This window comes from Pelobates fuscus, chromosome 12 (assembly GCF_036172605.1).
Source record: "Pelobates fuscus isolate aPelFus1 chromosome 12, aPelFus1.pri, whole genome shotgun sequence".
Lineage (NCBI taxonomy): Eukaryota > Metazoa > Chordata > Amphibia > Anura > Pelobatidae > Pelobates > Pelobates fuscus.
Genome location: NC_086328.1, coordinates 76,138,477 through 76,163,793, shown reverse-complemented (window position 1 = coordinate 76,163,793; position 25,317 = coordinate 76,138,477). Strand labels below are relative to the sequence as shown.

General features: G+C 41.6%; 1 protein-coding gene across 1 annotated transcript; it reads left to right on the top strand.

Moving 5' to 3' along the window:
* The first annotated feature begins 358 nt into the window (after nt 1-358).
* Nucleotides 359-24,068, top strand: MRPL11 (mitochondrial ribosomal protein L11). The gene is made up of 6 exons (XM_063437247.1): nt 359-490; nt 5,537-5,661; nt 10,712-10,807; nt 19,921-20,014; nt 22,358-22,517; nt 23,755-24,068. The coding sequence occupies exons 2-6, from the start codon at nt 5,539-5,541 to the stop codon at nt 23,861-23,863; spliced, it is 582 nt and encodes a 193-aa protein (XP_063293317.1). The 5' UTR covers nt 359-490; nt 5,537-5,538; the 3' UTR covers nt 23,864-24,068.
* The last annotated feature ends 1,249 nt before the right edge of the window (nt 24,069-25,317 follow it).

Below are 25,317 nucleotides of genomic sequence, written 5' to 3'. Positions count from 1 at the left end.
CAAGGCAATATAACCCCCCCCACCCCCTATCAACACTACAGTCCAGAACTCATGCTATTCCTGATAGCGAACCTGCCGGTCCCCCGGACAATTGCAGTTGCCCAGTTATGCAAAAATCACAGATTTTGGTCGGCTCAGAGTGATAGGCCTTGTGCTCCATTCATCAGATATGGATACCTAGTACCATAGACATAGAATATTCTCTGTCTATGCCTAGTACCCGACATGCTTCCTCTGTTCAGAGAGGCTGGAAAGGTCGACCAATCAGCGCTCAGTATACATGGAACGCCCAATAATTCATAGAATCGAGTAAATGACGATGATTGGTCGAACAGCCAGCAGAAAAAACTGCTTCACACAGAATCAACCAATGGGATGGCAGAATGAACCAATGGGTTCGGCCTAGGTATTCACATGCTTTCTGTGAAGGTCGCTTGGTAGAGAGAGGCGGCCGTGAGTTCTACTTTATTCCGAGGACTCCTGCTGTGAGGTAGGCCTTAGCCGTTTAGGGTTATTTACAGAGAACATGATATGATGAAACAAAGAGGGAGACAGCTGACCAGAGCAGTGGGCACACCAGGCAAGCAGGCCCCTTGTAGTTCTGGAGGCATAATACTGACTGTGAATGACAGGACCCGGGTAATTATATCTGCATGTACCCGGATAACTGTGGCAGCCGCTGGTAATTTACTTAACATTCTCCTGACAATTTGAGTGACAGACCCCTGGTAGTTCAATAGGCATGGATCTAACAGTGACAGCCCCCTGGTAGTTCAGTAGGCATGAATCTAACAGTGACAGCCCCCTGGTAGTTCAATAGGCATGGATCTAACAGTGACAGCCCCTTGGTAGTTCAATAGGCATGGATCTAACAGTGACAGCCCCCTGGTAGTTCAGTAGGCATGAATCTAACAGTGACAGCCCCCTGGTAGTTCAATAGGCATGGATCTAACAGTGACAGCCCCTTGGTAGTTCAATAGGCATGGATCTAACAGTGACAGCCCCTTGGTAGTTCAATAGGCATGGATCTAACAGTGACAGCCCCCTGGTAGTTCAATAGGCATGGATCTAACAGTGACAGCCCCCTGGTAGTTCAATAGGCATGGATCTAACAGTGACAGCCCCTTGGTAGTTCAATAGGCATGGATCTAACAGTGACAGCCCCCTGGTAGTTCAATAGGCATGGATCTAACAGTGACAGCCCCTTGGTAGTTCAATAGGCATGGATCTCCCAGTGACAGCCCCCTGGTAGTTCAGTAGGCATGCACCTAACAGTGACAGCCCCTTGGTAGTTCAATAGGCATGGATCTAACAGTGACAGCCCTCTGGCAGTTCAATAGGCATGCACCTAATAGTGACAGCCCCCTGGCAGTTCAATAGGCATGCACCTAATAGTGACAGCCCCCTGGTAGTTCAATAGGCATGCACCTAATAGTGACAGCCCCCTGGTAGTTCAATAGGCATGCACCTAATAGTGACAGCCCCCTGGTAGTTCAATAGGCATGCACCTAATAGTGACAGCCCCCTGGTAGTTCAATAGGCATGCACCTAATAGTGACAGCCCCCTGGTTACATATAGTTACGTAGCTGAAAAGAGACTTAAGTCCATCAAGTTCAGCCTTCCTCACATATGTTTTTTGCTGTTGATCCAAAAGAAGGCCAAAAAAAACAGTTTGAAGCACTTCCAATTTTGCAACAAGCTAGGAAAAAAAATCCTTCTTGACCTCAGAATGGCAGTCAGATTTATCCTTGGATCAAGCCGTTATTACCCTACATTGAAAAATTATATTCTGTTTTTGCAAGTATGCATCTAGTAGCTGTTTGAACATCTGTATGGACTCTGATAAAACCACTTCTTCAGGCAGAGAATTCCACATCCTGATTGTTCTTACAGTAAAAAAAACTTTCCTTTGCCTTAGACGAAATCTTCTTTCTTCTAGTCTAAACACATGACCTCATGTCGTATGTAAAGTTCGGTTTGTGAATAGAATTCCACACAATGGTTTGTATTGGCCCCGAATATATTTGTATAATGTTATCATATCCCCTCTCAGGCGACGTTTTTCTAAACTAAATACCGGTAGGTTTAAATTTGTTAACCTTTCCTCATAGCTGATATGTTCCATTCCTTTTATTAATTTTGTAGCCCGCCTCTGCACTTTTTCTAGTGCCATAATATCCTTCTTTAGAACAGGTGCCCAAAATTGCACAGCATATTCAATGTGTGGTCTTACCAGTGATTTATAAAGAGGCAAAATGATATTCTCGTCCCGAGAACGAATGCCCTTTTTCATGCATGACAATACCCTACTGGCCTTGGCCACTGCTGATAAAAGTGATTTTGCAAAGGCAGTAGCAATCATTATGAACAGAGTTGCATAGGAATAGGGGACAATACCTGCCAGGAAGGGAATATCTAAGGGGATTTGAACTGTGGTCCTTCTGTGTCCTAATCCTGCTGTCTTGCCTCTGAGCCACACTTCAGCACATGGATCTCACAGTGACAGCCCCCTGGTAGTTCAATAGGCATACACCTAATAGTGACAGCCCCCTGGTAGTTCAATAGGCATGGATCTCACAGTGACAGACCCCTGGTAGTTCAATAGGCATGGATCTCACAGTGACAGCCCCCTGGTAGTTCAATAGGCATGGATCTAACAGTGACAGACCCCTGGTAGTTCAATAGGCATGGATCTAACAGTGACAGTCCCCTGGTAGTTCAATAGGCATGGATCTAACAGTGACAGCCCCCTGGTAGTTTTATAGGCATGGATCTCACAGTGACAGCACCCTGGTAGTTCAATAGTCATGGATCTCATAGTGACAGCCCCTTGGTAGCTCAATAGGCATGGATCTAACAGTGACAGCCCTTTGGTAGTTCAATAGGCATGCACCTAACAGTGACAGCCCATTGGTAGTTCAATAGGCATGCATCTAACAGGGACAGCCCCCTGGTAGTTCAGTAGGCATGCACCTAACAGTGAAAGCTCCCTGGTACTCAAATAGGCATGCATTTAACACCTAACAGTGACAACCCCGTGACTATTAGTGACAGTCCCATGGTAGTTTAATTGGCATATTGATGGTATACCCTCAAGAAGATGGGTTACTACTGCCTAGGTTGTCCCTTCCCAGTGTTTGTAACTCCAGAATGATTATACCCTCCTGCGCAAAGTACCACGGTCTCACCAAAACACTTGTCGAGACTTAGTGAAGGGTGAAGAAGAACTGATTTATTGGGTCAAAGGACACAAATTTATACACAGACCCCAAGCATGCGGTCTCCATTTAATGTAACACAAGCCCGTCCAGGCACCTCTGAGTCTTGGAGATAATAAAGTCAGATGTCTGTTAAATGACTTATCTCCCAGAAACAGAAAGCTGATTATATTAAAAAAGAAAAAGCACAAATAATATAATGAAGCACCCCCACTTGTCATACATCCCAGGAAAGGTCTCTCTGGGCCATCCATTGTGTCCAAAAAGCGCCCCGATCAGATATAGCTAGCCCAAATTAGATGGAAGTCCAAAGTTCAGCGGGACACGGCTAGCCCCCGATCTGGCGCAGAGTTTCCCAGTCACCTTAAAGCACAGCGTTTTTCATGTATACATGGACTCTTTTATTTACATTTCCTGGCTAACAGTTACAGTCCACTGGTAGTTTAATTGACTTGGACCTGTCTTTATGACATTCCCCTGGTAGTTTAATTTGTATTCTCTTGCCAATTGCAGTGACTGGCACCTGGTAGTTTAATTGGTCCCTTATGATTTTTAGTGACATGCCCCTGTTCATTTTTCTGGCATTTTGTGTGGTAGTTTGTGTTAGGGTTTCACTGGTATGATTGATATTTGTAACAAGAACAGGGGGACTGGTCTCAGGCTTGAGGACCAAAGCTGAACCTGCATCTGCATTTGTTCCTTTAATCTGTCTGCAAGACTCTGTGAAGCAATGTCCAGGGGTCCTTTTGCTTGCTCCTTTCTTCAACAACACTCATCCAGTCACTTAAGAGATTGTTGAATAGTTCTTTGGTATCTCTCCCTAAACACGAGATAATATTTGGTTGAAGGAATGCATATTTTATTGAAGTGCACATCTGTTTATATAGGAACACACGAGGGGATGACAAAACCTAATAACCATAACAGGACTTGGGATAGCGACCAATAACATATTTAATTAAATTGCACCCACCCATGGTGCCAGAGTGTCTGAGCAACACTAACTTGAATAAGTGTCAGTCTGTGGAATCAACCGATTATCGGTCTTGCCGATATTCAGCATTATGGCAGATATTAATGTCTGCCTATGATACTGATATTGCTGAAAATGTGAGCGGAGGCAAGCTATCTTCAGCTCCTCTCTCCAACTCTCATGAGCCCCCGGCCATTAAAGCATTGCTGCCGATTACCACAGTAAGGCTTCTAGTGGCATACCAGGCTCTCGATTTGTTGGAGAGAGAGGACCTGCCTGAAACAGAAGATAGCATGTGCTGGGTCCAGGCCGTCCCATCTACAATGTGAAACCCCTGGCAGCTTGCACAAAGCCACTGGACCACAAGGGATTATAATGTCCCCCTCCCTGCTGGCCACAGGTAAAAGGCAGGGAGGAGGCAATAAAAATTATTTATTAAATAAATATATTATTTATATATATATATATATATATATATTCTATCTCTATCTATTAGCCCGGCTGCCCCACCACGATATTCAATATCGTCCCTTAAAATGTTATATCGGTCGATCCCTAAAAAAATATATATTATTTCTCGTACTCACAATATGAAATATTAATGGGGCTGTCAGCAAGTTATTTTAGTATATTAATACTATGTAGAGATGGGAGAAACAATGGAAATGTTGAGCAAGTTGTGTGGCAGAATGGTGAGAAAAGCAGTGGAAAAGATTCTGCAAATGAGACAGGAAGAGCGCTTTGCATTGATGGAGAATAAAGATAAAATATCTGGATATTTGATAAAAGACTTTTGGTACAGACCAGGTGGAAGGTAATGGACCATGGGACGAACATTGTATACGGTGTCATCAGAAAGCAATGAGTTTAAAGAGGGTCAGCATACTCAAAATGTTGAAAATTGTAAGTCCATGATTCTCTCCCCATCATGTAGTTTCATGGGTCTCTAGAGAACATTTCAGTGAGTTTTTTTTTTTTTTTTTTGAGCCAACAAAAAAGTTGTATTATTAGTTTTGTAAAGGAGAATAACCTGGTGTTAGATTATCTATAAGAGAAATACTCTAAAAAGACAAATGCACTTGCTCTTATTGATTAAATTTACTCACAAATGGTAAGCTATGCTTTACATGGTTGTATGGATGGATGTGCCTTTTTCAAGCATCTTTAGCAATAGCTTGCTAATCGCCTTAGAAATGAGATTGCCTGGCTAACCATTCTTACATGACCATATAGTGGTAGTATTTGTGATCGATGACATTGATGATAAAAGTGTTTGGATTAATCTGATGCAGGTCATGCAGTCATATTATCATCTATTTTTAATTTTTATTTATTTTTTTCTAGCCATGTCTAAAGCTTCTCGTGCCGTCAAAACCGTGAAGAAAGCTACTACAGCCGGTGTGATACGAGCTTTTGTGAGAGCTGGGCAAGCAGCTCCAGGACCACCACTTGGACCCACTTTGGGGCAGGTAGAAAAAAAAAATTGCCTTTTAAATCATTATTACACACCTATTTGCACCATGTCTTTTAATTCGTACAAAAAACAATATTAGTTTAGCAAAATGTGTAGAGTATCATTTAAAAGTATACTGATCATCATATGCAACACTGTCGTTTTGTACCAATGATTGCATGGAATAATAAACCCCTATAGTACAGTAGTTCCAATTATAAGATCAGATCTCATAGAGCAGAATGAAAGGCTCCTTATTGTGCCTTTTCCTTGTTTGGCAGATTCATATTTATCTGCTGTTGCTGCTTGACTGTGAAGTGCAGCAGCTACAAGAACATTAAAATTGGGGATCTTTTGGCTAGATAGACCACTACAGATGAAGATGGGGACAATCCATTTTCCCTCCAATGAAGCTTTAGTTTGGGCACTGGACAGCTGCCTTCCATAGAGGTCTATAATCTTCCTTTTAGGGGAGCTAAATTTTATATACGAGAGAGAACAGGAGTATAAGCTATAGAGTAAATGCAAAATTTACCCAGTTTTGAAAAATTATTATTGGAATCAGAAAAAGAAAAATTAGGATTTTAAAACGTAACCTTGGTTTAATAATGGTTTATAATTAAAATTTTCGCTTTGATATATATCAATACCTTCACCATAATAAAGTCAACTACTACAGTTGTTTAAATATAGAGTAGCAACTAGGATCGTTGGAAGAGTGAAATCTAGTGTTAACCCTTCACTTTCTAGCACTTCTGATAGAGTTTGTGTACTTACCTGAATTGCATCATACCGAAAGGTACTTACCTGCCTTAACTACTTCAACTTGCAACATCCTGTACTTGCCTGCATTGTAGCATACCACAAGGTACTTACCGTATATACTCGAGTATAAGTCGACTCGAATATAAGTCGAGACCCCTAATTTTACCCCAAAAAACTGGGAAAACTTATTGACTCGAGTATAAGACTAGGGTGGAAAATGCAGCAGGTATGAGTGCAGTGTGTGTGTGTGTGTATATGAATGCAGAGTGTGTGTGTGTGTGTATGTTTGTGTATGTGATGCAGAGCCTTGGTGGGGGGTGGGCATTTTTATAATTTTTTTTTTTATTATTATTATTTTTAAATATTATTAATATTTTTTTTTATTATTTAATTGTTTAACTGCTTGTTAGCTGGCCAGTGAGGGGGGCTCTCATTCCCTGGTGGTCCAGTGGTGTGTACTGTGTAGGAGGTGGCTGGCAGAGAGCGTTTACTTAACTTTCCTGCAGCTCCTGTCAGCTCCCTTCTCCTCCGCGCCGGTCCGGTCAGCTCCCAGTGTAAGTCTCGCGTATAAAATGTGCCGAAAAACTCGACTTATACTCGAGTATATACGGTATCTACTTGAATTACTTCAACCCTACCTGGATATCAAAGACTTTATTTATTTAACTTACAAATATCCTGTTTTGTGGCATATTGCCTTAATTCTGTTTTCTCTCAGGTTATATACTATGTCTAAAAGCACCAAGAAAGTTTCAACTAACAACCCTGGCAATCGTCTCCTATCTGACCTGCTCAGGGACATGACATAAACACACATATTGCTAGTCCCTATTCTGTGCCTTCGAGGGCACCCCTTAATCAATTACTTCTATGCATAAGATAAACCTTTTGCCCACCCGCTGTTAGGTTGAGTTAATAAACAGTTGTAATAAGTGTAGACTGAGGATAACATGGATTCTGTGCACTCTACCAAAGTCTGTTTCTCTTAAAGGGTTTGTGAAATATACCTCAATAGTAATCAGACCTTGGTAGGGTGCACAGAATCCACGTTACCCTCAGACTAAACTTATTAGAACTTCTCATCTTATTACAGCTGTTTATTAACTCAACCTAACAGCGGGTGGGCAATAGGTTTATGTTAGGCATAGAAGTTATTAGACTTTTGATTAAGTGGTGCCCTCGAAGGGAGACAAAGTGCTGGGGAAGGGAGTGACAATATGTTGGGAGGGTAGAGAAACGCAGAGGAGTTAGGGGAAGGTGAGAAAAATATGCACAGGGCCTGGAGAAGGAGAAAAAAATCACAAAGGGACTGAAGGAGTTAAATACACACATGGGGGAAGCAAGAGACCTAAAAGGGGTTAAGAAATTTAAAAGGGAGGGGCTAAGCGGCACACCGGTGAAGATGCGTGTGGGGGCCCTTCTTAACTTTTTAACAAGATTGTTAACCCCTTCAGGACGGAGTCAATAGTGCACGTTCTGATCAAAACAAAACGTAAACAAAAACTGGAATTTGCGCTATGTGTCTGTTCACCCGTAGTTCCCCTCTTTCAAATTATATGCACCCACACTTATTATATATCATTTTGTTCAGGAGAAACAGGGCTTTAATCTATCATTAACTATTCATATATGGAACATCATTTATTATGAATAAAAGTAAAAAAAAATTGAGAAAATAAGATTTTTTTTTTTAAATTTGCATTTCCGTCTGACATTTTAACTGTGAATGTCATAATACTGTTAGGTTTTACTGCAAAAAAAATGCACATATTTGTAATCAGCGATGTCTCACGAGTACAACAGTACCCCCCATTAACAGGTTTTATGTTGTTTTGGAAAGTTACAGGGTCAAATATAGAACATTACATTTTCAAATTGAAATTTGCCAGATTGGTAATGTTACCTTTGAGACGGTGTGGTAGCCCAGGAATGAGAATTACCCCCATAATGGCATACCATTTGAAAAAGTAGACAAGCCAAGGTATTGAAAGTGGGGTATGTTCAGTCTTTTTTAGTAGCCACTTAGTCACAAACACTGGCCAAAGTTAGCGTTCATATTTGTTTTTGTGTGAAAAAAGCAAAAAACGAATATTTGGCCAGTGTTTGTGACTAAGTGGCTACTAAGAAAGACTGGACATACCCCACTTGCAATACCTCGGGTTGTCTACTTTTGCAAATGGTATGCCATCATGGGGGTAATTCTCATTCCTGGGCTACCATACGCTCTCAAAGGCAACATAACCAATCTGGCAAATTTCAATGTGAAAAAAATGAAATGCAAGCCTTATATGTGACTCTCTAACGTTCCAAAACACCATAAAACCTGTACATGGGGGGTACTGTTATTCTCGGGAGACTTCACTAAACACAAATATTAGTGTTTTAAAACAGTAAAACATATTACAACAATAATATAGACCATAAAAGTGCAGTTCGCTTGCAAAAAACGTCACTTTTACTTAAAATATCATCGTTGTAATACAATTTACCAGTTTGAAACACGAATATTTGAGTTCAGCGAAGTCTCCCGAGTAAAACAGTACCCCCTATGTACAGGTTTTATGGTGTCTTGGAGAGTTACAGGGTCAAATATAGTGCTTGCGAATTAAATTCTCTGCACTTTCTCCCTGTGTTGTCATGCATGTCAATCAAATTTTAATTAATCAAATCACATAATTACGTTAAAAGATTATTTAAATATACATGTAGAATTTTAATATATATGCATTTATAGGTATTTAAATTCTACGTGTATACTGATGTAATCTTTTATGTAATTATATGTATTTATCTATATATATATATATTTGCGGTTATTTGTATTTTATATAGATATATATAGAATGTCATTCTAAGTGTATTTTGTTACCGATATATATATATATATTAATAACAAAATACAGTTAGAATGAAATTACATATGCATATATAATTTTTATTAAATTTTGTTTCAATATTTTATTTATTTATTTAATTTAATTTATTTATTATTTTAATTATACGTATTTATATATAATATATATATATGTACATCTATTATATATATATACATATTATATATATGTAACGTCATTCTAAGTGTATTTTAATATTAATATATATACTTATATTAATATTAAAATACACTTTGTATGACGTTACATATATATATTTTATATATAATATATATACATATTATATATATATATATATATATATATATATATATATATATATATATATATATATATATATATATATATTTAATTTATTTTTACACTTGTCTTTTATTTATTTTTTATACTTCCCACCAGCAGGGGGACTGTCTGATATTTCAAACAGTCCCCCTGCTGGCAGATCCACAGCCAGCTATAGGGGGCCATGTGATCGCTCTTTGAGAGCGATCACATGGCCCCCGGGGGCCTCATTTGCCGTGGGAGGGCTGCCTGGGCTGTGAGGCAGTCCTCCCGAAGCGGATCGCGGCGGAGGTAAGTATAACTTACCTCCTGGGGCTGCAAGCCGTTACGGCGTGCTATGCCGTCATAACGACTTTAAAGCCCACTTAACCCGTGACGGCATAGCACGCCGTAACGGCGTTAAGGGGTTAATGTACAAGGTGCTTCACTGGATAACAAGCTTTTTGGCAGAACTCTTTAATACTTAGAGGGTCAGTCTGATACGTTGTTCGGTATCCACTGGCACCATCCCATGCTAAATAGTCGCTTGACACTAACCTAGGTTCTGTGGGTACACCTTGTGCGGCCCTCTTTAAAAAAAAAAAAAAAAAGAATTATAATGTGGAAGTTCTGTTTCTGCAATAGGACACAATTTATATTTCTATTTAAACAAAACATAACATTCATTGTTTTGAGAGATTCAGTGGATAGTTTAATCTAATGAGTCCTGTCGTAATAAAGACAGGTTGCTAGTTTTAAAGTGGGAACATCCACATTAGCAATATCAGAAAAGGAAGCTGTTGTGGAGGTGCTTGGAGAATTCAGGTGACTATCAAACAATTGGAAAATGGTTTGACTGTGAAACAGTGCGAGCTAGCTCCTAGAACCATAACCACCACAGCAGGTATGAAGCTATTGAAAGCTGTTTTTAGGTATACACCTAGAGAAAAAATTAGTAATTAAATGCAAGTGTATGTTTATTGAATGTGTATATATAGTGATTTTTATTTTTTTCCTTTTTTGTTCCTTTAATCCTTCTCATATGGGTAATAGAGGTTTTGGTGCATATCTTTCAATTTTAATAAACCTTTTTAAAAAAAAAAAAATACTAGTCTGTGGTTTTGTTTTCTTTCTTCTTCACTTTAGCGAGGTATCCCAATCGGGCAGTTTTGCAAGGAGTTCAATGAGAAGACAAAAGACATTAAAGAAGGTATTCCTCTTCCCGTTAAGATTTTTGTTAAGGTAAGTTTCTGCACAATCGATTTATCCTCCTTCACTTCACTAGTGTATCAGTACCAAATATTTTTATATTTATTTTTAACTTTAATGTGAGCAAAGTTTGTTGTATACATTTAATTACATAATTTCTCTTTTTAAATATCACAATTCTAATGAATTGTTTGCAGCTATGAACAGAATATGCAGATATTGGGGGAGGGAGGGTTGTGTGTGTGTATATATAAATCCAAATAGGTTATGGTGGGGAAAAATTGTGATTGAAAACCCCTTCCACCTGAAGTCTGTGGATAATTAATACAATGTTAAACAAAAATCTGCACACCAGTATATTGTGTTTCAAGCTGTTGTATTCAGCAAACACAGATTAAAAGTGACAAGGCTCTTAGGTAAGTACTCGTATACGTTTGATACTCAAATAGGTTTCATAATATGTGACATTTCCTCGTCCTGTGCTCGAATGTAATGTCAGTGTTACACCAGGCTCATGTGCTATGTTTATATAATGCAAGTACTAGAAAGCTGGATACTGTTTATTACAACATTAATTGATGCTGTAGGGGTCCTGCGTGCCCGCTTAACTACGCTTCCAGTTCTGGTCATGTGAATGCTCACTTTACTTTTTCTTTTACTTTCTTCTTTTCGTTTCTGTTTTGTTTTATGAATATTCAAATAAAATACAAACGGGAAGAAAAGTGATATTGAGATATTTCCAATGGTGCCTACAGTCAATCTCCTAAATAGAGGGAATAACCATTGAATATATGTTTAAAAATTATATGTATAAGGACTCTCAATAGAAGAGAGTCCTGGTCAGGAAAGTGACTAAAGTAATAGGAAAGGAAACCCTACCTTTATTAATTCTAAGGAATGATAGTAGAAGAGAAGAGGGAATAACAAGGACTAAAGTGTTGCCACAAGGGGGAGAGACAAGATACTGCTCAGGAGTGTGGTGGCAGCAGGGTCCCACGGTGGAGACACATTAAGTTTTAAAAGACTAACACAGTAAAAGAACCACAATGCTGCACATTAATGAAAAAAATTAAACCTGGAGCAAAAAGAAAGCCGGTATAGCAAGAGGTGTAGGGGTAAAGATGACGATAGGGGGGACCAAAGCCCCACTAACTTGACCTCAATAAGTCTTTCCCTATAATACCTCAGCACTGTGCGCTAACCACTAGTGCTTACCTAAACCACTCTCCTTGCCTGGGTCTTTAGTCAAAAAGTTAAATTATAAAGGAAAATTATCGTGCATAGATAATAATAAAGTGCTACCAAGTTTAGTAAAAAAAAAAAGAATGGCTCAACGCGCTTTTCGGAGCGATGTTTGAAAGCCAGCTAGACTCCCAGTAAATATACCTCTGCTAATCCGTATGAGATAGCTTACAGCTGTTCCTGTGTGAGGCATTTCCTGAGTAGGGTGTGTGTCATCACGCCCATCTTATACTCTATTGGTTGCCTGTAGATCTGCTTGGTGTGCAATCTGAGGGCATGTGTCGATAGTCCGACACGCCTCTCAAGTATCCAGATTGGTCCTAGCCCACGCGGGCTGATATTCTGCATCAGTTTGAACGGGTGTGTTGGTCCCTGCCCACCTAGAGTTTATTGCTACGAGGTGTAAAGTAAATACACCTGGCTTAAACTGGGAAGCATGTAAACCTATCCTCGTTCCTTCACGTGACATCTCTATAAGTCCACTTATTTGGACATGTAAATCGGACCTCATATTATGTGGATAGTTATTAGAGATGGTCAAAAGTCCGCAGTTGATCAGAATGGAAATGAGGACTACAGGGAAAAAGGTGCTTTCTCACTTCTCCGCTCTGTTTCTCCTTTCTATAGTAAACAGATTGGGCCATAAGCTGGTGCATTTGAAACCATAGGGTAAGTATTAGTTCTTAAACAGAAGGCTGAAAATCCGGGTCCCCATGTGAACGTGGGTCAAATCACTATGTATCTGGGGTAGTGCGCAGTGTCACCGTGGGTTTGTTATGCCCTCCATATTCCATATGAAGTGCCTTGCCCTAGGGTATCCATTTCCATGTTAGCGGATGTTCAAAATGTCTTAGATGTAGAGAAGCAATGGTTAGCCGGATCAAATAATAATACACACCTCTATTTACATAGGTTACAAGTATTCTGAATGTCCTAAAACAGAATATATAATAACGCTCTCGTGGGGTAAAATACCTCCGGGATGTTATAATCTGTCGAGAGTTATACGAAAGCTGAGAAACATAATCCTTCATTTAGACCCTGTGGAGAAAGAGTTTTACGTTTGTATATCCAATAGGATTTCCTTTGTCTTAGCCTACTGTCCCAATCGCCCTTACGTTAAGTTTGTGGAATCCGTTCAATACCCATAAACCTAATTCTGCTTGGGGAATTGGCATGGCGTGAGATCGGTGTCTCCAAAGGTCTTCTTACTGACATTGAAAGGGACGAAAGGCTTTACCGACGTATTTTATCCCACAGGAGCATGTCAGTAGATAGATTACTCCCTCAGTACGACAATTAAAAAAGGACTGAACGGGGGGCGGAGCCTAACTGCCGAGGCAAGCAGACACAAGTCCCAAGAGCTCTGAACAAAAACCGAGAAAAACACCCCAAAAGCGACTGATAAGACCCCTAAAACAACGCTGACCACGGGCGGGAACACCTTAAGCCTACATGGGACGCAAAAACAAGAAACAAGCGCAGGATAAACCAGCCCCAGGACATATGGGGAAATGTGGCGGCAGGCACGCGGCCCGAGCGGACCCAATATGGCGGCCCTCCACGGAGGCTGCATGGACCTCACGGACCTCTCAGATGATTATTCAGGGGACGAAGAAGAGGAATACCTCCTCAACCCAGAACCACAGGCAAAGGCTAAACCCAGCAAACCCCAAAAAAACCCTGATGCCGAACTGGTGACTACTGGAGTACTGAAGTCCTTGCTCACTTACAGAAAAATATCCTAGCAGATGTCACAGCACTAAGGGGGGAACTGCAAGGCCTGGCAGGCCGCATCACCGCGCTAGAGGAATCCTCACAAGAACAGCAGCACACCATAACCTCACTGCAGAACGACATGCGGGATCTACGCCGCCAAAATGAGCTGTATGAGCGACGCTTCGCAGCCCAAGAGGACACTAGACGCAGACTCAACATAAAGGTCAGGGGGATTACGGAGGGGGTACCGGAGAAGGAATTGCCGCACACGATCAAACGTATGCTAACTGCAATTCTACCCCCAGACCAAGCCAATACTATCACACCCACTAATGTCTTCCGAATCCCGAAACCCGCTGGGGCCCCAGACACAGCCACAAAAGACACCATCCTCACCTTTGGTACTGGGTCAGACAAAGCGAAGGTCCTATCAGCGGTCCGGAGCAGAGCCCCCATACAGTTCGAAAACGCAAACTTGGCCTTTTACGCCGACCTGTCCAGCGGAACCCTGGCATGGCGCAGGTCACTCCGGCCCCTCACCTCCACACTCCAGCGCAATAATGTACCATATCGCTGGCGATCCTCACACACGCTCCTGGTGCAACACGGTGCAACAACGTACCAAATCCATGGCATACAAGATGCAGAGACTCTCCTACAAAACATGGGGCTGTCACGGCACATACTCCCCCAGGAGGGACCCAGGGCCCATACCAACCCGACCCACAACTGGGACCCGGCAAGAAGCGCCCCGTTCTGACCGCGGAGCACCACACCGATCAACTACGCCTCGGTTACCACTTAAATGGGAATGAATCCCAGAACAAGCCTCAGCACTCCCAACACCTGCCCACACTGTCACACCGAGACATGGAGTACCACACCGGGACACCTCTACTGCCTCTTGATACACCAACTGACGAGACCAACACCCAGGACCTGGAGAACTCTTTCCTTCTCTCATGCTCTAACTCTTACGGAACAAGGCCTAAGCACCGGTTACCCCGGGAGACTCTGAACTTACGACTGTCATGCCAAAGATAGTCCATCTACAGTAGTATGTACATAGTTATTGCCCATTTAAATGTCAACTAATCTACTTTTTCAGCCGTTCACACCTCTCAGTCACATAGTCAACATTTGCTTTGGCCTGCTCTATTCTGCAGTAGCTCAGATGAGTCCCAGATATCATGGCGAATATCTGACAGTAAAACGCAGTTGACATACCCACACTCTAAACCACGCTGACACAACTTTCCAACTGCCATGCACTACACCCAGAAAACCTATGCATCCTCTTTAAGTCACTAACCTGGGGAGTTGGGGCCTCCCAGCCTAAACACACACGGCACAGGATACCTGAGTAATACATAGCAACTAGACGAAGATGCTCTATAGAACTCAAGACGTAGCAGACCCAAAGACTACACACCGTACACCTCTCATCATATTGTAATGTACCTTCCCTCCATCCCACTGACACATTTCTTTAGTTAAACTTAGCAACTATATAACAATGGTCAGGCCACTATTTACCTAGTCCCATGCCAATATGTCTAAATTTTTAAATCTGACGGCAGCATTAGGACATAGTTGACTTTGTATGCCTGAGAGGGTCAGGGCAAGTGTGCTCTACATCTAATAGTAGGGTATGCCAGTATTGCCGAAGACCATAACCTATTGTATATTATGTGCTATCACTAGTGTGGAAGGATTTCTGCGTGCCTACACGCCACTTAATACCTGACTGCTCTCGCATAGGTTAACCTAACATGTCAATGGGCAAGCAAGCATATAATTATATAAGCCGGTTTATCTCTCACCCTGTTACATTCTTTGAATATACATATTACACTTAGCAAGCACAGCTCCAACCTTTTGAGTTGACATATTTTTCACTTGCCTAAATGCTGTCCTGTCAGAAAGACTAAGCCATAAAGGAAGCACAGATTTAACCCTTTGGTTATTACATGCAGACGACTGTAACTAACATGCCTAGCTATTTCCTACATTATATTGCATAGTTAGGTTCATTTTTACCAGGCTGTGTAACTCTCATACCATTACTTTCTTGTGCAAAAAAAAAAAGGGGAAAAGTGCAGTGCGCCATGCTCATTCACAAATAAGCTTTGTTCCAGTCTCTAACGCAAAATGTCATAATGGAAAATTGTGTGTTGAATTTTGAAACCGCACTTCAAAAATACTCTTAGATAACGCTCTATGTTTAGGCAATGTTATACCTATCTTATAGCGCATGTTTCGCTTATGCTTTAACGTAACTACTTAACACAACAAGCGCACAATAAGCATAAAAATTAGCAGTAGCATTTCATGCCTAGCTAATATAACACTACGTTAGAATGAATGCTCACCCAAGCCGTATTAGCAATATAAGCCAGATTAGCAAAGTTTTCAGCTTTTGTATTAACTTTATTTCATGTTGTATTGTTCAACCTTACTATATACCACACCTTCTCTAAGAAGCAGAACTGATGAAACTACTAGACAAACGACAATAATACGTATAAAACTGTGCAGTCTCTTCTAATGCCTCACTATTGTAACACTATGTCTGAATAACTGCTTACCATAGCTGTTGTGGCATTGTAAGCCTGATGTGATATAACCCTGCACAAATAAAATAAAGAATTAAAAAAAAAAAAAAAACAGTCCCCACTGTCTGAAAAGTTTCTGGTTTCCCTTAAAAAAATAAGTGCAAGGGGGGCGGGGCCTGACTCTCAAGCAGGCCAGACGTGTTTGCTTGGAGCTCCTGCAAAGAAAAGCGAGAAATAACTAAAATAACGGGAATTAAAACCTGCAAACAGCTTTAAACCAAGCACAGACCACTAGCAATCAAGAGGAGACATTAAGCAGCTCAAATATCTCCGCAGGAACCAGCACAGACGCAAATCTGACCGAGTTACCTACCGGGGCAGCAGGCCTCCGGCCTAGGAGAGGCGGCCGATCTCCAGCCGGGTGCCGAACACCCTGAATAGACCTCCTTGGCGCCCTGTCACCCCCCCCCTTTGGACCGGTGGGGGATATCCCGGTCCCCGCTGGGATCACTACCGCAGCACCAGTGGACCCTCGATACTATACCGGGGCTCAGCTACCCGATACGCGGCCCACACGGATGCACCAAGCCATGGTAAAGCGGCCTAAGATGGCCGCCCAGCAAGGGCCCAAGAAGCGGAGCACACAAGCCCATCCACCCACGGACCCCTTGGGGGACTTCGATAGGCTCTGTGCGGGCCTATGGACTATACTGCATAACCGCGGGATAGCCTTCCACCATGCGGTGAAAATAGTGGCCACGTGGATTCGCCCAGCAAGCAGACGCCGCCATTACAGGTACCCGCCACAGTCGTCCAGAAAAATCACTGGGCCACACACGCATTAGCGTTCCCACAAGCAGGCGAGGAAGCCCTGTAGCCCAGACACCGGGGCTTGCCCCCACACTCCTGAGAACGGGACCGCTGATTCAGCCACACACGAAACAGCCTCGCCTGGAGTGGGAGCTGGCGCCCGGTGCGCTGCACCTCAGCCCCTACACGCTCCAGCCACAATCCAGGGAACCGCGCAGCAGAGCACCGGTGCCCCTCTCCAAACGGCACTCACCAGCTTCCGAACCCCCACTCGAGGAGACAAGACCGACCGGAGTGGTATCGACCACACACGAGTCCCCGGAGGGATCCGACAGCACGAACTACCGCAGATCTTCACCTCTGCAGCACCAGCAATGGAGAGAGCAACCTCACATTTCCCGACACGAACAGTTGACAGCGACGCTCACCAAGATGCAGCACGGACTCCCACTGGGGAGAGAAACGGGAGAAGGGGCCCTCCACGATCCACGGGAGAGAGGCTCACTGGGGCACCGAACCTGCCTACAACCACACAGGACAATACACCGACCTGCCCTGAGCTTTCCATCCCTGGGCATAGGCTGACCGACTGTTTGCATGGCAGAGCTGAATCACCTGGTGCACCATGGACTTACCGGCCTGCGGCTGCAGACGCCCGATCCTATGCAGATTGCATCACTAATGAGTATTTTGTTCTGCCGCATATGTCTAGGTTTATTTTGCCTTTGTTTTTTCACCTCTATCATTTACTATCATCCAACAACTAATCGCTTACCTAATTTTGTAGGAAATGTCGGCACTAAGATATAGCTAAGCTTACGAGTTTACTGTCTGTTAAGCAACTCTGATAGCCCAGTAACCCCTGCTTTACTTTACTTAAGGAAACTCCCGTGGCTAGCGTCTCGGATAACTGTTAGTCAGCTCTGTCCATGGTTTCCAGCCATCTATTACTATGTTGAAAGCTTGTTTATTTTGTACTCTTGGTCTTTTGTAGCTTAATGTACATATTCTGACTAGGCATGCCTCATACAGCTAATCGATATGACCCAACTAATGTACGACTTAACGTAAACCGACATACTCAACACCAGCATGTGAACCATTTAAAACTGAAAAATGCTTAGTCTAACATGTTTATCTTAAATATAAAATGTGCAGTCTTGTTTAAAACAGCCATGAAAATATATAATGTATACTCTTGTTCGTGCTATTGTGGCACACCATGCATGATTGTAATTCCCTGCACGCTATAAATAAAGAATTAAAAATAAAAATAAAAAAAATAAGTGCAAGCACTACAATGGCCGCATTTATAAGTGCCCCTTGGAAGATGTTGCTTTAAAGGTTTACTCAAATTTCTACCCCTACTTGCTGTTACAGAGGGGAATGGAGTGATGACATGTTTTATGTGAGGATCAGAGGCAAGAATCTGCCAATAACGTTTGAGTATACCCATCATTTTTGGCCAGCCAGCATCGTATGTCGCTATACAGCATACTGGATTGGGCTCGGGGGCTGAGATGTGGTCTGTGAGAAGAGAATCCCTATCCACACTGATTGCTCTAAGATAGGCTCTCCTGAAGACCCAATTGGGATAACCCTTCTCTTTGAAGGATTTCCAGAGGTCCCATGCCTTTACTTTGAAGTCCCCTATAGAGATACCAGCCTATAGTGGTTGTGGATGGTAACTGGTCCAATTCAGCAAGCCGTTAGGCTGTTTTTTGCGATGCAGCGTGGTAACAATCTTGCCCTGTGGTTGTATAGAAATCGTGAGGTCCAAGAAATATAAGTTTTTACCCCCAATCTCACTTGTGAATTTCAAGTTATAATCATTAACATTTAGGAGTTTAATAAATTCTTCAGAGTCTCCAATAGACCTTACGAAGATATCATCAATATATCTTTTCCAACAGTATACCTGCTCAAAATAGGTTTGTAGAGAGGTCTGTCATGATGTGGTTTTCCCATGTTCCAAAATATAAGTTTGCATAGGAGGGGGCACACGATGTCCCCATGGCATTGCCCCATATCTGTTGATAGTATCATTGAACAGAAAGCTGTCTAAGAAGTTCTGAGTTGAAATCAATGTAAGGAGTAGGTGCATTAAGTTCGCTTGCTAAGGTAGTTCTTACATTTTTAATCCCCAGTGTGTGAGGTATGGAGCTGTATAGTTTTTCCACGCCTAGACTACCTAGTGTGCCTTGCTCCGGTTCTTTCAGGTTCTTCATAAAGTTCAGCATTTTCTCACACAGGAACATCTGAATGCAATCAAATATGGATTAGCAGGGGTATATTTACTGGGAGTCTAGCCGGCTTTCAAACATTGCAACTGACGTCAGCGTGCCGACCTGCCAAAACGCACGTCTCTCCCCCTTGTGACTTTACTTTTTTTTTTTTTTGTCCTATCATTCCTTAGAATTAATAAAGGTAGGGTTTCCTTTCCTACTTACTTCAGTCGCTCTCCTGTCCAGGACTCCCTATTGAGAGTCCTTATGCAAATAAAGTACAAGTTTAAAAAAAAAATTGTCTCAGCGCCACGTTTTCAGCAGTAGCAATATTAAATTTAACAAATGAAAGCAATATGTATTGGGAAGTTATCTAGAGACTGGCAAATGATGTGCCTGTGTCAGCCATTTGAAAACCTGCTTTGAGACCAATTTTGAGTCCTCCTTGTGTATAAGAACCATGGTTTTAGTATATGTTTTTAATTGTGAAACATACAATTTTTTTTAGTCAATTTGAGCTTTGCTTAAATAGCATACAAGAAATCATATGAAATAAATAGTATTTTTCCATTCTTTTTGTTTTTCACTTTTACAGCCTGATAGGAGTTATGATATGAAGATTGGTCAGCCACCGGTGTCATATTTTCTAAAATCTGCTGCTGGGATAGAAAAAGGAGCATCCCAGACAGGTGAGAAGGGAATCTTAGAAAATGGGAATTTTTATGTTAAAGCAGTTTTTTTTTTCTTTTCACGGAGGTGCATATGTACACTAGCTGCTAGTAATTTTCTGTGTATATGTTACAAGGCACTTGTATGTGTGTTCGGTATTTCTTACAGTGGTTTGCAATACATTCATGTGTACTCGTCATGATAGACGTCACGTTTTATAGGAAAGTCCATATAATGGCACCTATTCATTTTACTACTAGAATTGCTAGTAAATACATATTATTAAAGGAGCGTAAATGAGAAAATATTACCTTCACTAACCGTTCAATCAGTACCCTATAGAATGTACGCTCATTTGAGCAGAGTCCTCTTCAACCTATCGTTCCTGTAAGTTGTCTTGTAATTGTCTTCTTTATAGTTAAATCCCCCCTCTCATAATATTGTAAAGCGCTACGGAATCTGTTGGCGCTATATAAATGGCAACAATAATAATAATAATACTCTATCCGAGGCAATTCTGGGATTTATTGATTACATTCTGGACTGCTATGAAAAACATAGGAATTAACTGAAAGGGAAGAGCATGAGAACCGTTTTACAGGTGGTTTTCCTGATTTACAGGAGCAGCAATGTATAAAACGTTTTTTTATTTTATTTTAAAGCCGAATATGGCTTTAGTTTTGATACGCACTTTGTATACATATCACAACATTTAAATATGAATATTAATATTTTTTTAAAATGGGGGGGGGGGGGGGGAGAGACAAAATATTTTTCTCCTTTTTGAATTTAATAATTTTTGCACAATTGCATCAAATAAAAAAAATAAAAAAACCTCTTAGATTCACTAATTAGTCCTGTATGCCTTGGATTGCAATAATTGTTCTGTAGTTACTGAAAAAAAGTATTGAGTTAAAGGGACTCTCCAGCCAACCCGTTTTGCTCACCTGGTTCCAGCGCCGGGAGCCTCGTGAAGCCGCGCCCCCTATTTAGTTAAAATGACGAAATAGGCCGGCGCGAGCAGGGAGCAATCAGACTCTTCCATTTGCAAGCGTCATTGCTCCCTTGTGCGCATGTGCGGCTTTGCGCACATACTTCATAGGGCGGTATTCATGCCGCCCTATGAAGTCCTGAGCAGAATAACGCGCGGTGTGCGCGGCCGCGAGCTGAGCTGACTGACAGCTCAACTCGCTGTCTTTGCCCGCCCCCTCTCCTCTGCTGACAGGCAGGAGAGAGAAGGCGCGCACACTCTCCTTCTCTCTCCTGCACACGTCAGACGTATTTTAAGACTGCCTTTTTTAGGGCCATGCATGATAGGAAGTCCCTCTGGTGGCCGTCTGAGTGACGGCCACTGAAGGTATTCCTATCAATCAATGTAAATACTGTATTTTCTCTGAAAATACAGTGTTTACATTAGATTGCCTGCAAGGAGCTATAGATCTCACCTGAACAAGTACATTAAGCTGTAGTTGTTCAGGTGACTATAGTGTCCCTTTAACTCTAAACCTTCTCAAAATTTGGCATGCTGAGATTATAACTCTTAATAGTCACAAAATTAATAACGACTACATAAAAGTAGGTCTGCCTCCCAGCATTTTGACACTTTTCTTTTAATTATTTTATCACCAACCACATGTATGTTATTTGACACCACAAGTCCCTCAAACATGACCTAGCATGCCTCTTTGCTTACATAGTTGGGATACTGTTTCACCATACTGAGCAGAGTCAAGCATTGCCTTGCCACTATTTGTAAACCTAACCTTAATTTCAACAGTAACTGTATCTCTGCCTCAGAGGGATTTTCCAGATTGCACAGGACAGAACGATCTGTGCTGTGTTATGCAGAAGGAGAGAGAGAGACCCTGCACTGCATGCTGTCTATCCCGATCACACTGGTACTAGATAGAAGGCACAACCAAGTGCCAATAATTTTGGCAGGGGAGCGTACATGTAGACCTACCAGGTCTTTTTAGACCCCAGGGATCTCACTCTTTCCCATCGAAGCGGAATATAAAGGATACCAAGCTAATCACAGATGCTGAACAGCTGCAGGGACTTAAAGGGCTGTGTACTTGAAGCATTGAGCACAGCTCATCTGTCAGTCTGGGGCCACAGGTACAGAATGATACCTGGTGCTTCATAGTACCAGCAGGGTTCTAGCCCTGCTGATACCTTAAATGTATGTCATGATCTATGCCATCATCGGGCAGTAACCGCTCTGCATTGCATAACGGCATAGACCATCATGCAGACGTTAAGGGTTTAAATTAGGTTTTTACAAACCGTTTATCATGAGCACAGCTTATATAAGGATTATTTACAAATCTATAACATTTTGGTTTCTTCTCTTGTGCCATTAGGTCATGAGGTGGCAGGAATGGTTACACTGAAACAGCTATATGAGATAGCTTTGGTGAAGTCAAAAGATGAGTGTTTTGTGCTGCGGGATTTGCCTTTGAAAGAAGTAGTGAAATGCATTCTGGGAAGTGCCAAATCACTGGGCATCAAAGTGGTTAAAGAGTAAGTGTGTATTTTTGTGTTGTGGACGATTTTTTTGGCTCTAGGAAAACCTCTGCCCTCCCCACTAGCGACCTTCCAAAGCATGGCCCACCAGGTATACAGGGTTGTCCATCTCAACTGAAGAAGCACCAATATATGATAAAGGGTCAGTACCCTCAAACTTACCTTCTCCTGTTTAATTTTCTCTTTCAGAATCTGTACTTTTCTTAGGTACTATTTTGTCTTTTATGTATTTTTCCTAATATTGATAATGGGTGCAGCTAAAAACATGCTCTACTTATTTTTTTAGGTAAGTGGAGCTTTCCCTAGCTCCACCTTTTATGAAGATTGTCAAGCAGAGGAAAATTACATTACAATTAGACAAAGTAGTGAGAAATAGATCAGAAAATAAGAACAGATTCTGGAAGCAGAAGAGAAAAGGAAGCAATATGAGAAACAAAGGCACATTTGAGGTGATGGGGCCACTTTAAAACTAGATCTGACCAGGTTAATGGGTTACTTAATACAATAAAGCTGTAGTGGTTATGATGCCAGTAGTACCCTGGTGGTGTTCTCTTATAAGGGTGGGAACTGTTTTACCCTCTTACTTGGGGCCCACTAGGCTCCAAGCCTCCTTTGAATGTCTGCTAACCAGCACCTGACTTCTGCAGGAGCTGAATGCCAAACAATCTAATAATGCATAGACTTAGCTTTCTCAGCCAATGTAAGCTATGCACAGAATCAACATTAGCATCAGCCATCACCTTTTGTCATAGCTAGCAATGGTTCTGAGAAAGAGGCATCTTCTTATGCAGTGTGCAAGTTTGATCTCTGGAGGATCCAGAAATCCTGACTAGAGACCTCTTGCTTATGCATGAGAATATAGCAGTGACATACTCCTTGTGGATTAAGCGCTAGGAGACAAAGAAAGAACAAGGTGGCACCTACGAGAGAGCTTTAGGATAGTATATCTGCATTTAACTTAATTTTCCTGGCCTCCACACACAAAGCAGAAATGTGTCTTTGCAAAGTGAAATAAGACAAACATGCGGAATTAGGGTAAATACAAAATGTGTTTGAAATCGGATTTAAATAGAAGTACATTTTAAAGTGCCCTGGTCTGCTGTAAAACTTCTGTGCCTGGGGTCCATGCTCCACATTTAATTCATTTTCTATTCTGTTTTGTAAGAGGGGGTCGTGTTTTAGTGAGCAAAAACATCTTACAGGTACATCAGTCTTTTCTTATGTTTCTCTCTAGTTTATCGGCAGAGGAATACGGAAAATTCTTAGAAGAGCGGCGCCTTGTTCTTCAAGCGGCAGCTGAAGCTCAACTTGCAGAAGCAGCGATCACTACGAAAAAGAAATAATTCCAAAATGACATGACTTTGAACTTTATTGCATTTCCCAGGGACACAAAGGGCTCTCTCCTTCTTTGAGGCAAACTACTTTGGGTATAAAAATGGAACTGGCCATTGGAATTGTGGACTTGTGTTCCAGAGACCGCTTAGAATGGAGAATGTTAGTGTTTTCTGTTCCAATAAATAAAAGCTGCCAGCCAGCTGATGCCTTTTTTTCTAATTTTCAGAATTATTTCCTTCTTAAAGTGTTAGTGAGAAGACTAGGGTGGATGTAGTGCAGGGTAAGACTTTATTCTGGAGTCTATTCTACCCCTACAATCTGACCTAAAGACTCTGGAAACATCCCAACAATAGTCACCATTAGAGATAAGGGGTTAAGACTAACTGGTGTAATTTAAGCCATTTGACCATACTATTATGTGATATATTTTTAAAAACATTTTTTTTAACAAAATACTATACTATAACTTTTAAGTTTTTTTTATAAAGATAGTTTTATTTGAAATTCCAAAGGAGACAGATATACCAAACCGTACCGTGCACAAGGTTTAGGCAGGTGTTAATATTTGTATCCATTAACAAAATACGTCAAGTCAAAAGTGGTCTTCATAGAAAACTTTTAGCCAAAAAGTCCACGTGTCTCGACTATGCGTATAGGAGGAATAAAACCCATTAGGACCAGTCAAACACTTACACTGTGAAGCTTCTGACCGCAGTTAAATGTCAAAAGTCATACACCATGGCAAGGCTGAGCCCTGCAACAAGACAAAAGGTGCATCTGCACAGAATTGGTAGAAGTCTGGTACACCCATCTACTCTCTGGAGAACTCGAGTCAGAAGTGGTCTTCATAGAAAACTTTAAGCCAAAAAGTCTCACTTGGAAACAAGTTCACGTGCCTCAACTATGCACAGAAATGCAAGCATTAGGCTTCAGAAATTGTCAGCAGGTGCTCTGGACTGATGAGTTAGTATGAGTATATTTGGCTGTATCACAAGGCAATTTGTTTTCTGAAGGGCTGGACAGCGGTACAAGAATGAGTATCTCCAGGCAACAGTGAAGCAAAAACAAAGAATATGAGAACTCTGAGAATGGACAAAAGCTTAGAGACACTCAGTAGCTTGCCCTTTGGTAAATCTCCACTCAGATCTCAAAATAATTTGTGCTCAAATGTGCCATTACAGAGAGAACATATCTGAAGCATATCCGACTGGTCCCACACTTACGGGCAGTCCAGAAATGCCAGCAAGTTCCCTCTGCATGTGAGCTACAACAACCCCAGACTATCGTCTCAGACTTTTTTGGGGCCTTGTCAGTGAGGTGTAGCGGTTACCTCTCTATGCACAGTGAGCACGGGGTCCATGTCTGGATTAGCCTTTTAACTTGGGGGAGAGCCAAGTTGATGCAATGAAGCAAAAACAAAGAATATCAGAACTCTGAGAGCGGACAAAAGCTTAGAGAAACT

What these genes read in the sequence shown, in the direction of transcription:
- MRPL11 (XM_063437247.1), top strand. Translation starts at nt 5,539, where the DNA reads ATGTCTAAAGCTTCTCGTGCCGTCAAAACCGTGAAGAAAGCTACTACA. An exon ending in CCGTTAAGATTTTTGTTAAG is followed by an intron (nt 10,808 to 19,920) that starts GTAAGTTTCTGC and finishes TCACTTTTACAG; the next exon opens with CCTGATAGGAGTTATGATAT. An exon ending in AAAAGGAGCATCCCAGACAG is followed by an intron (nt 20,015 to 22,357) that starts GTGAGAAGGGAA and finishes TTGTGCCATTAG; the next exon opens with GTCATGAGGTGGCAGGAATG.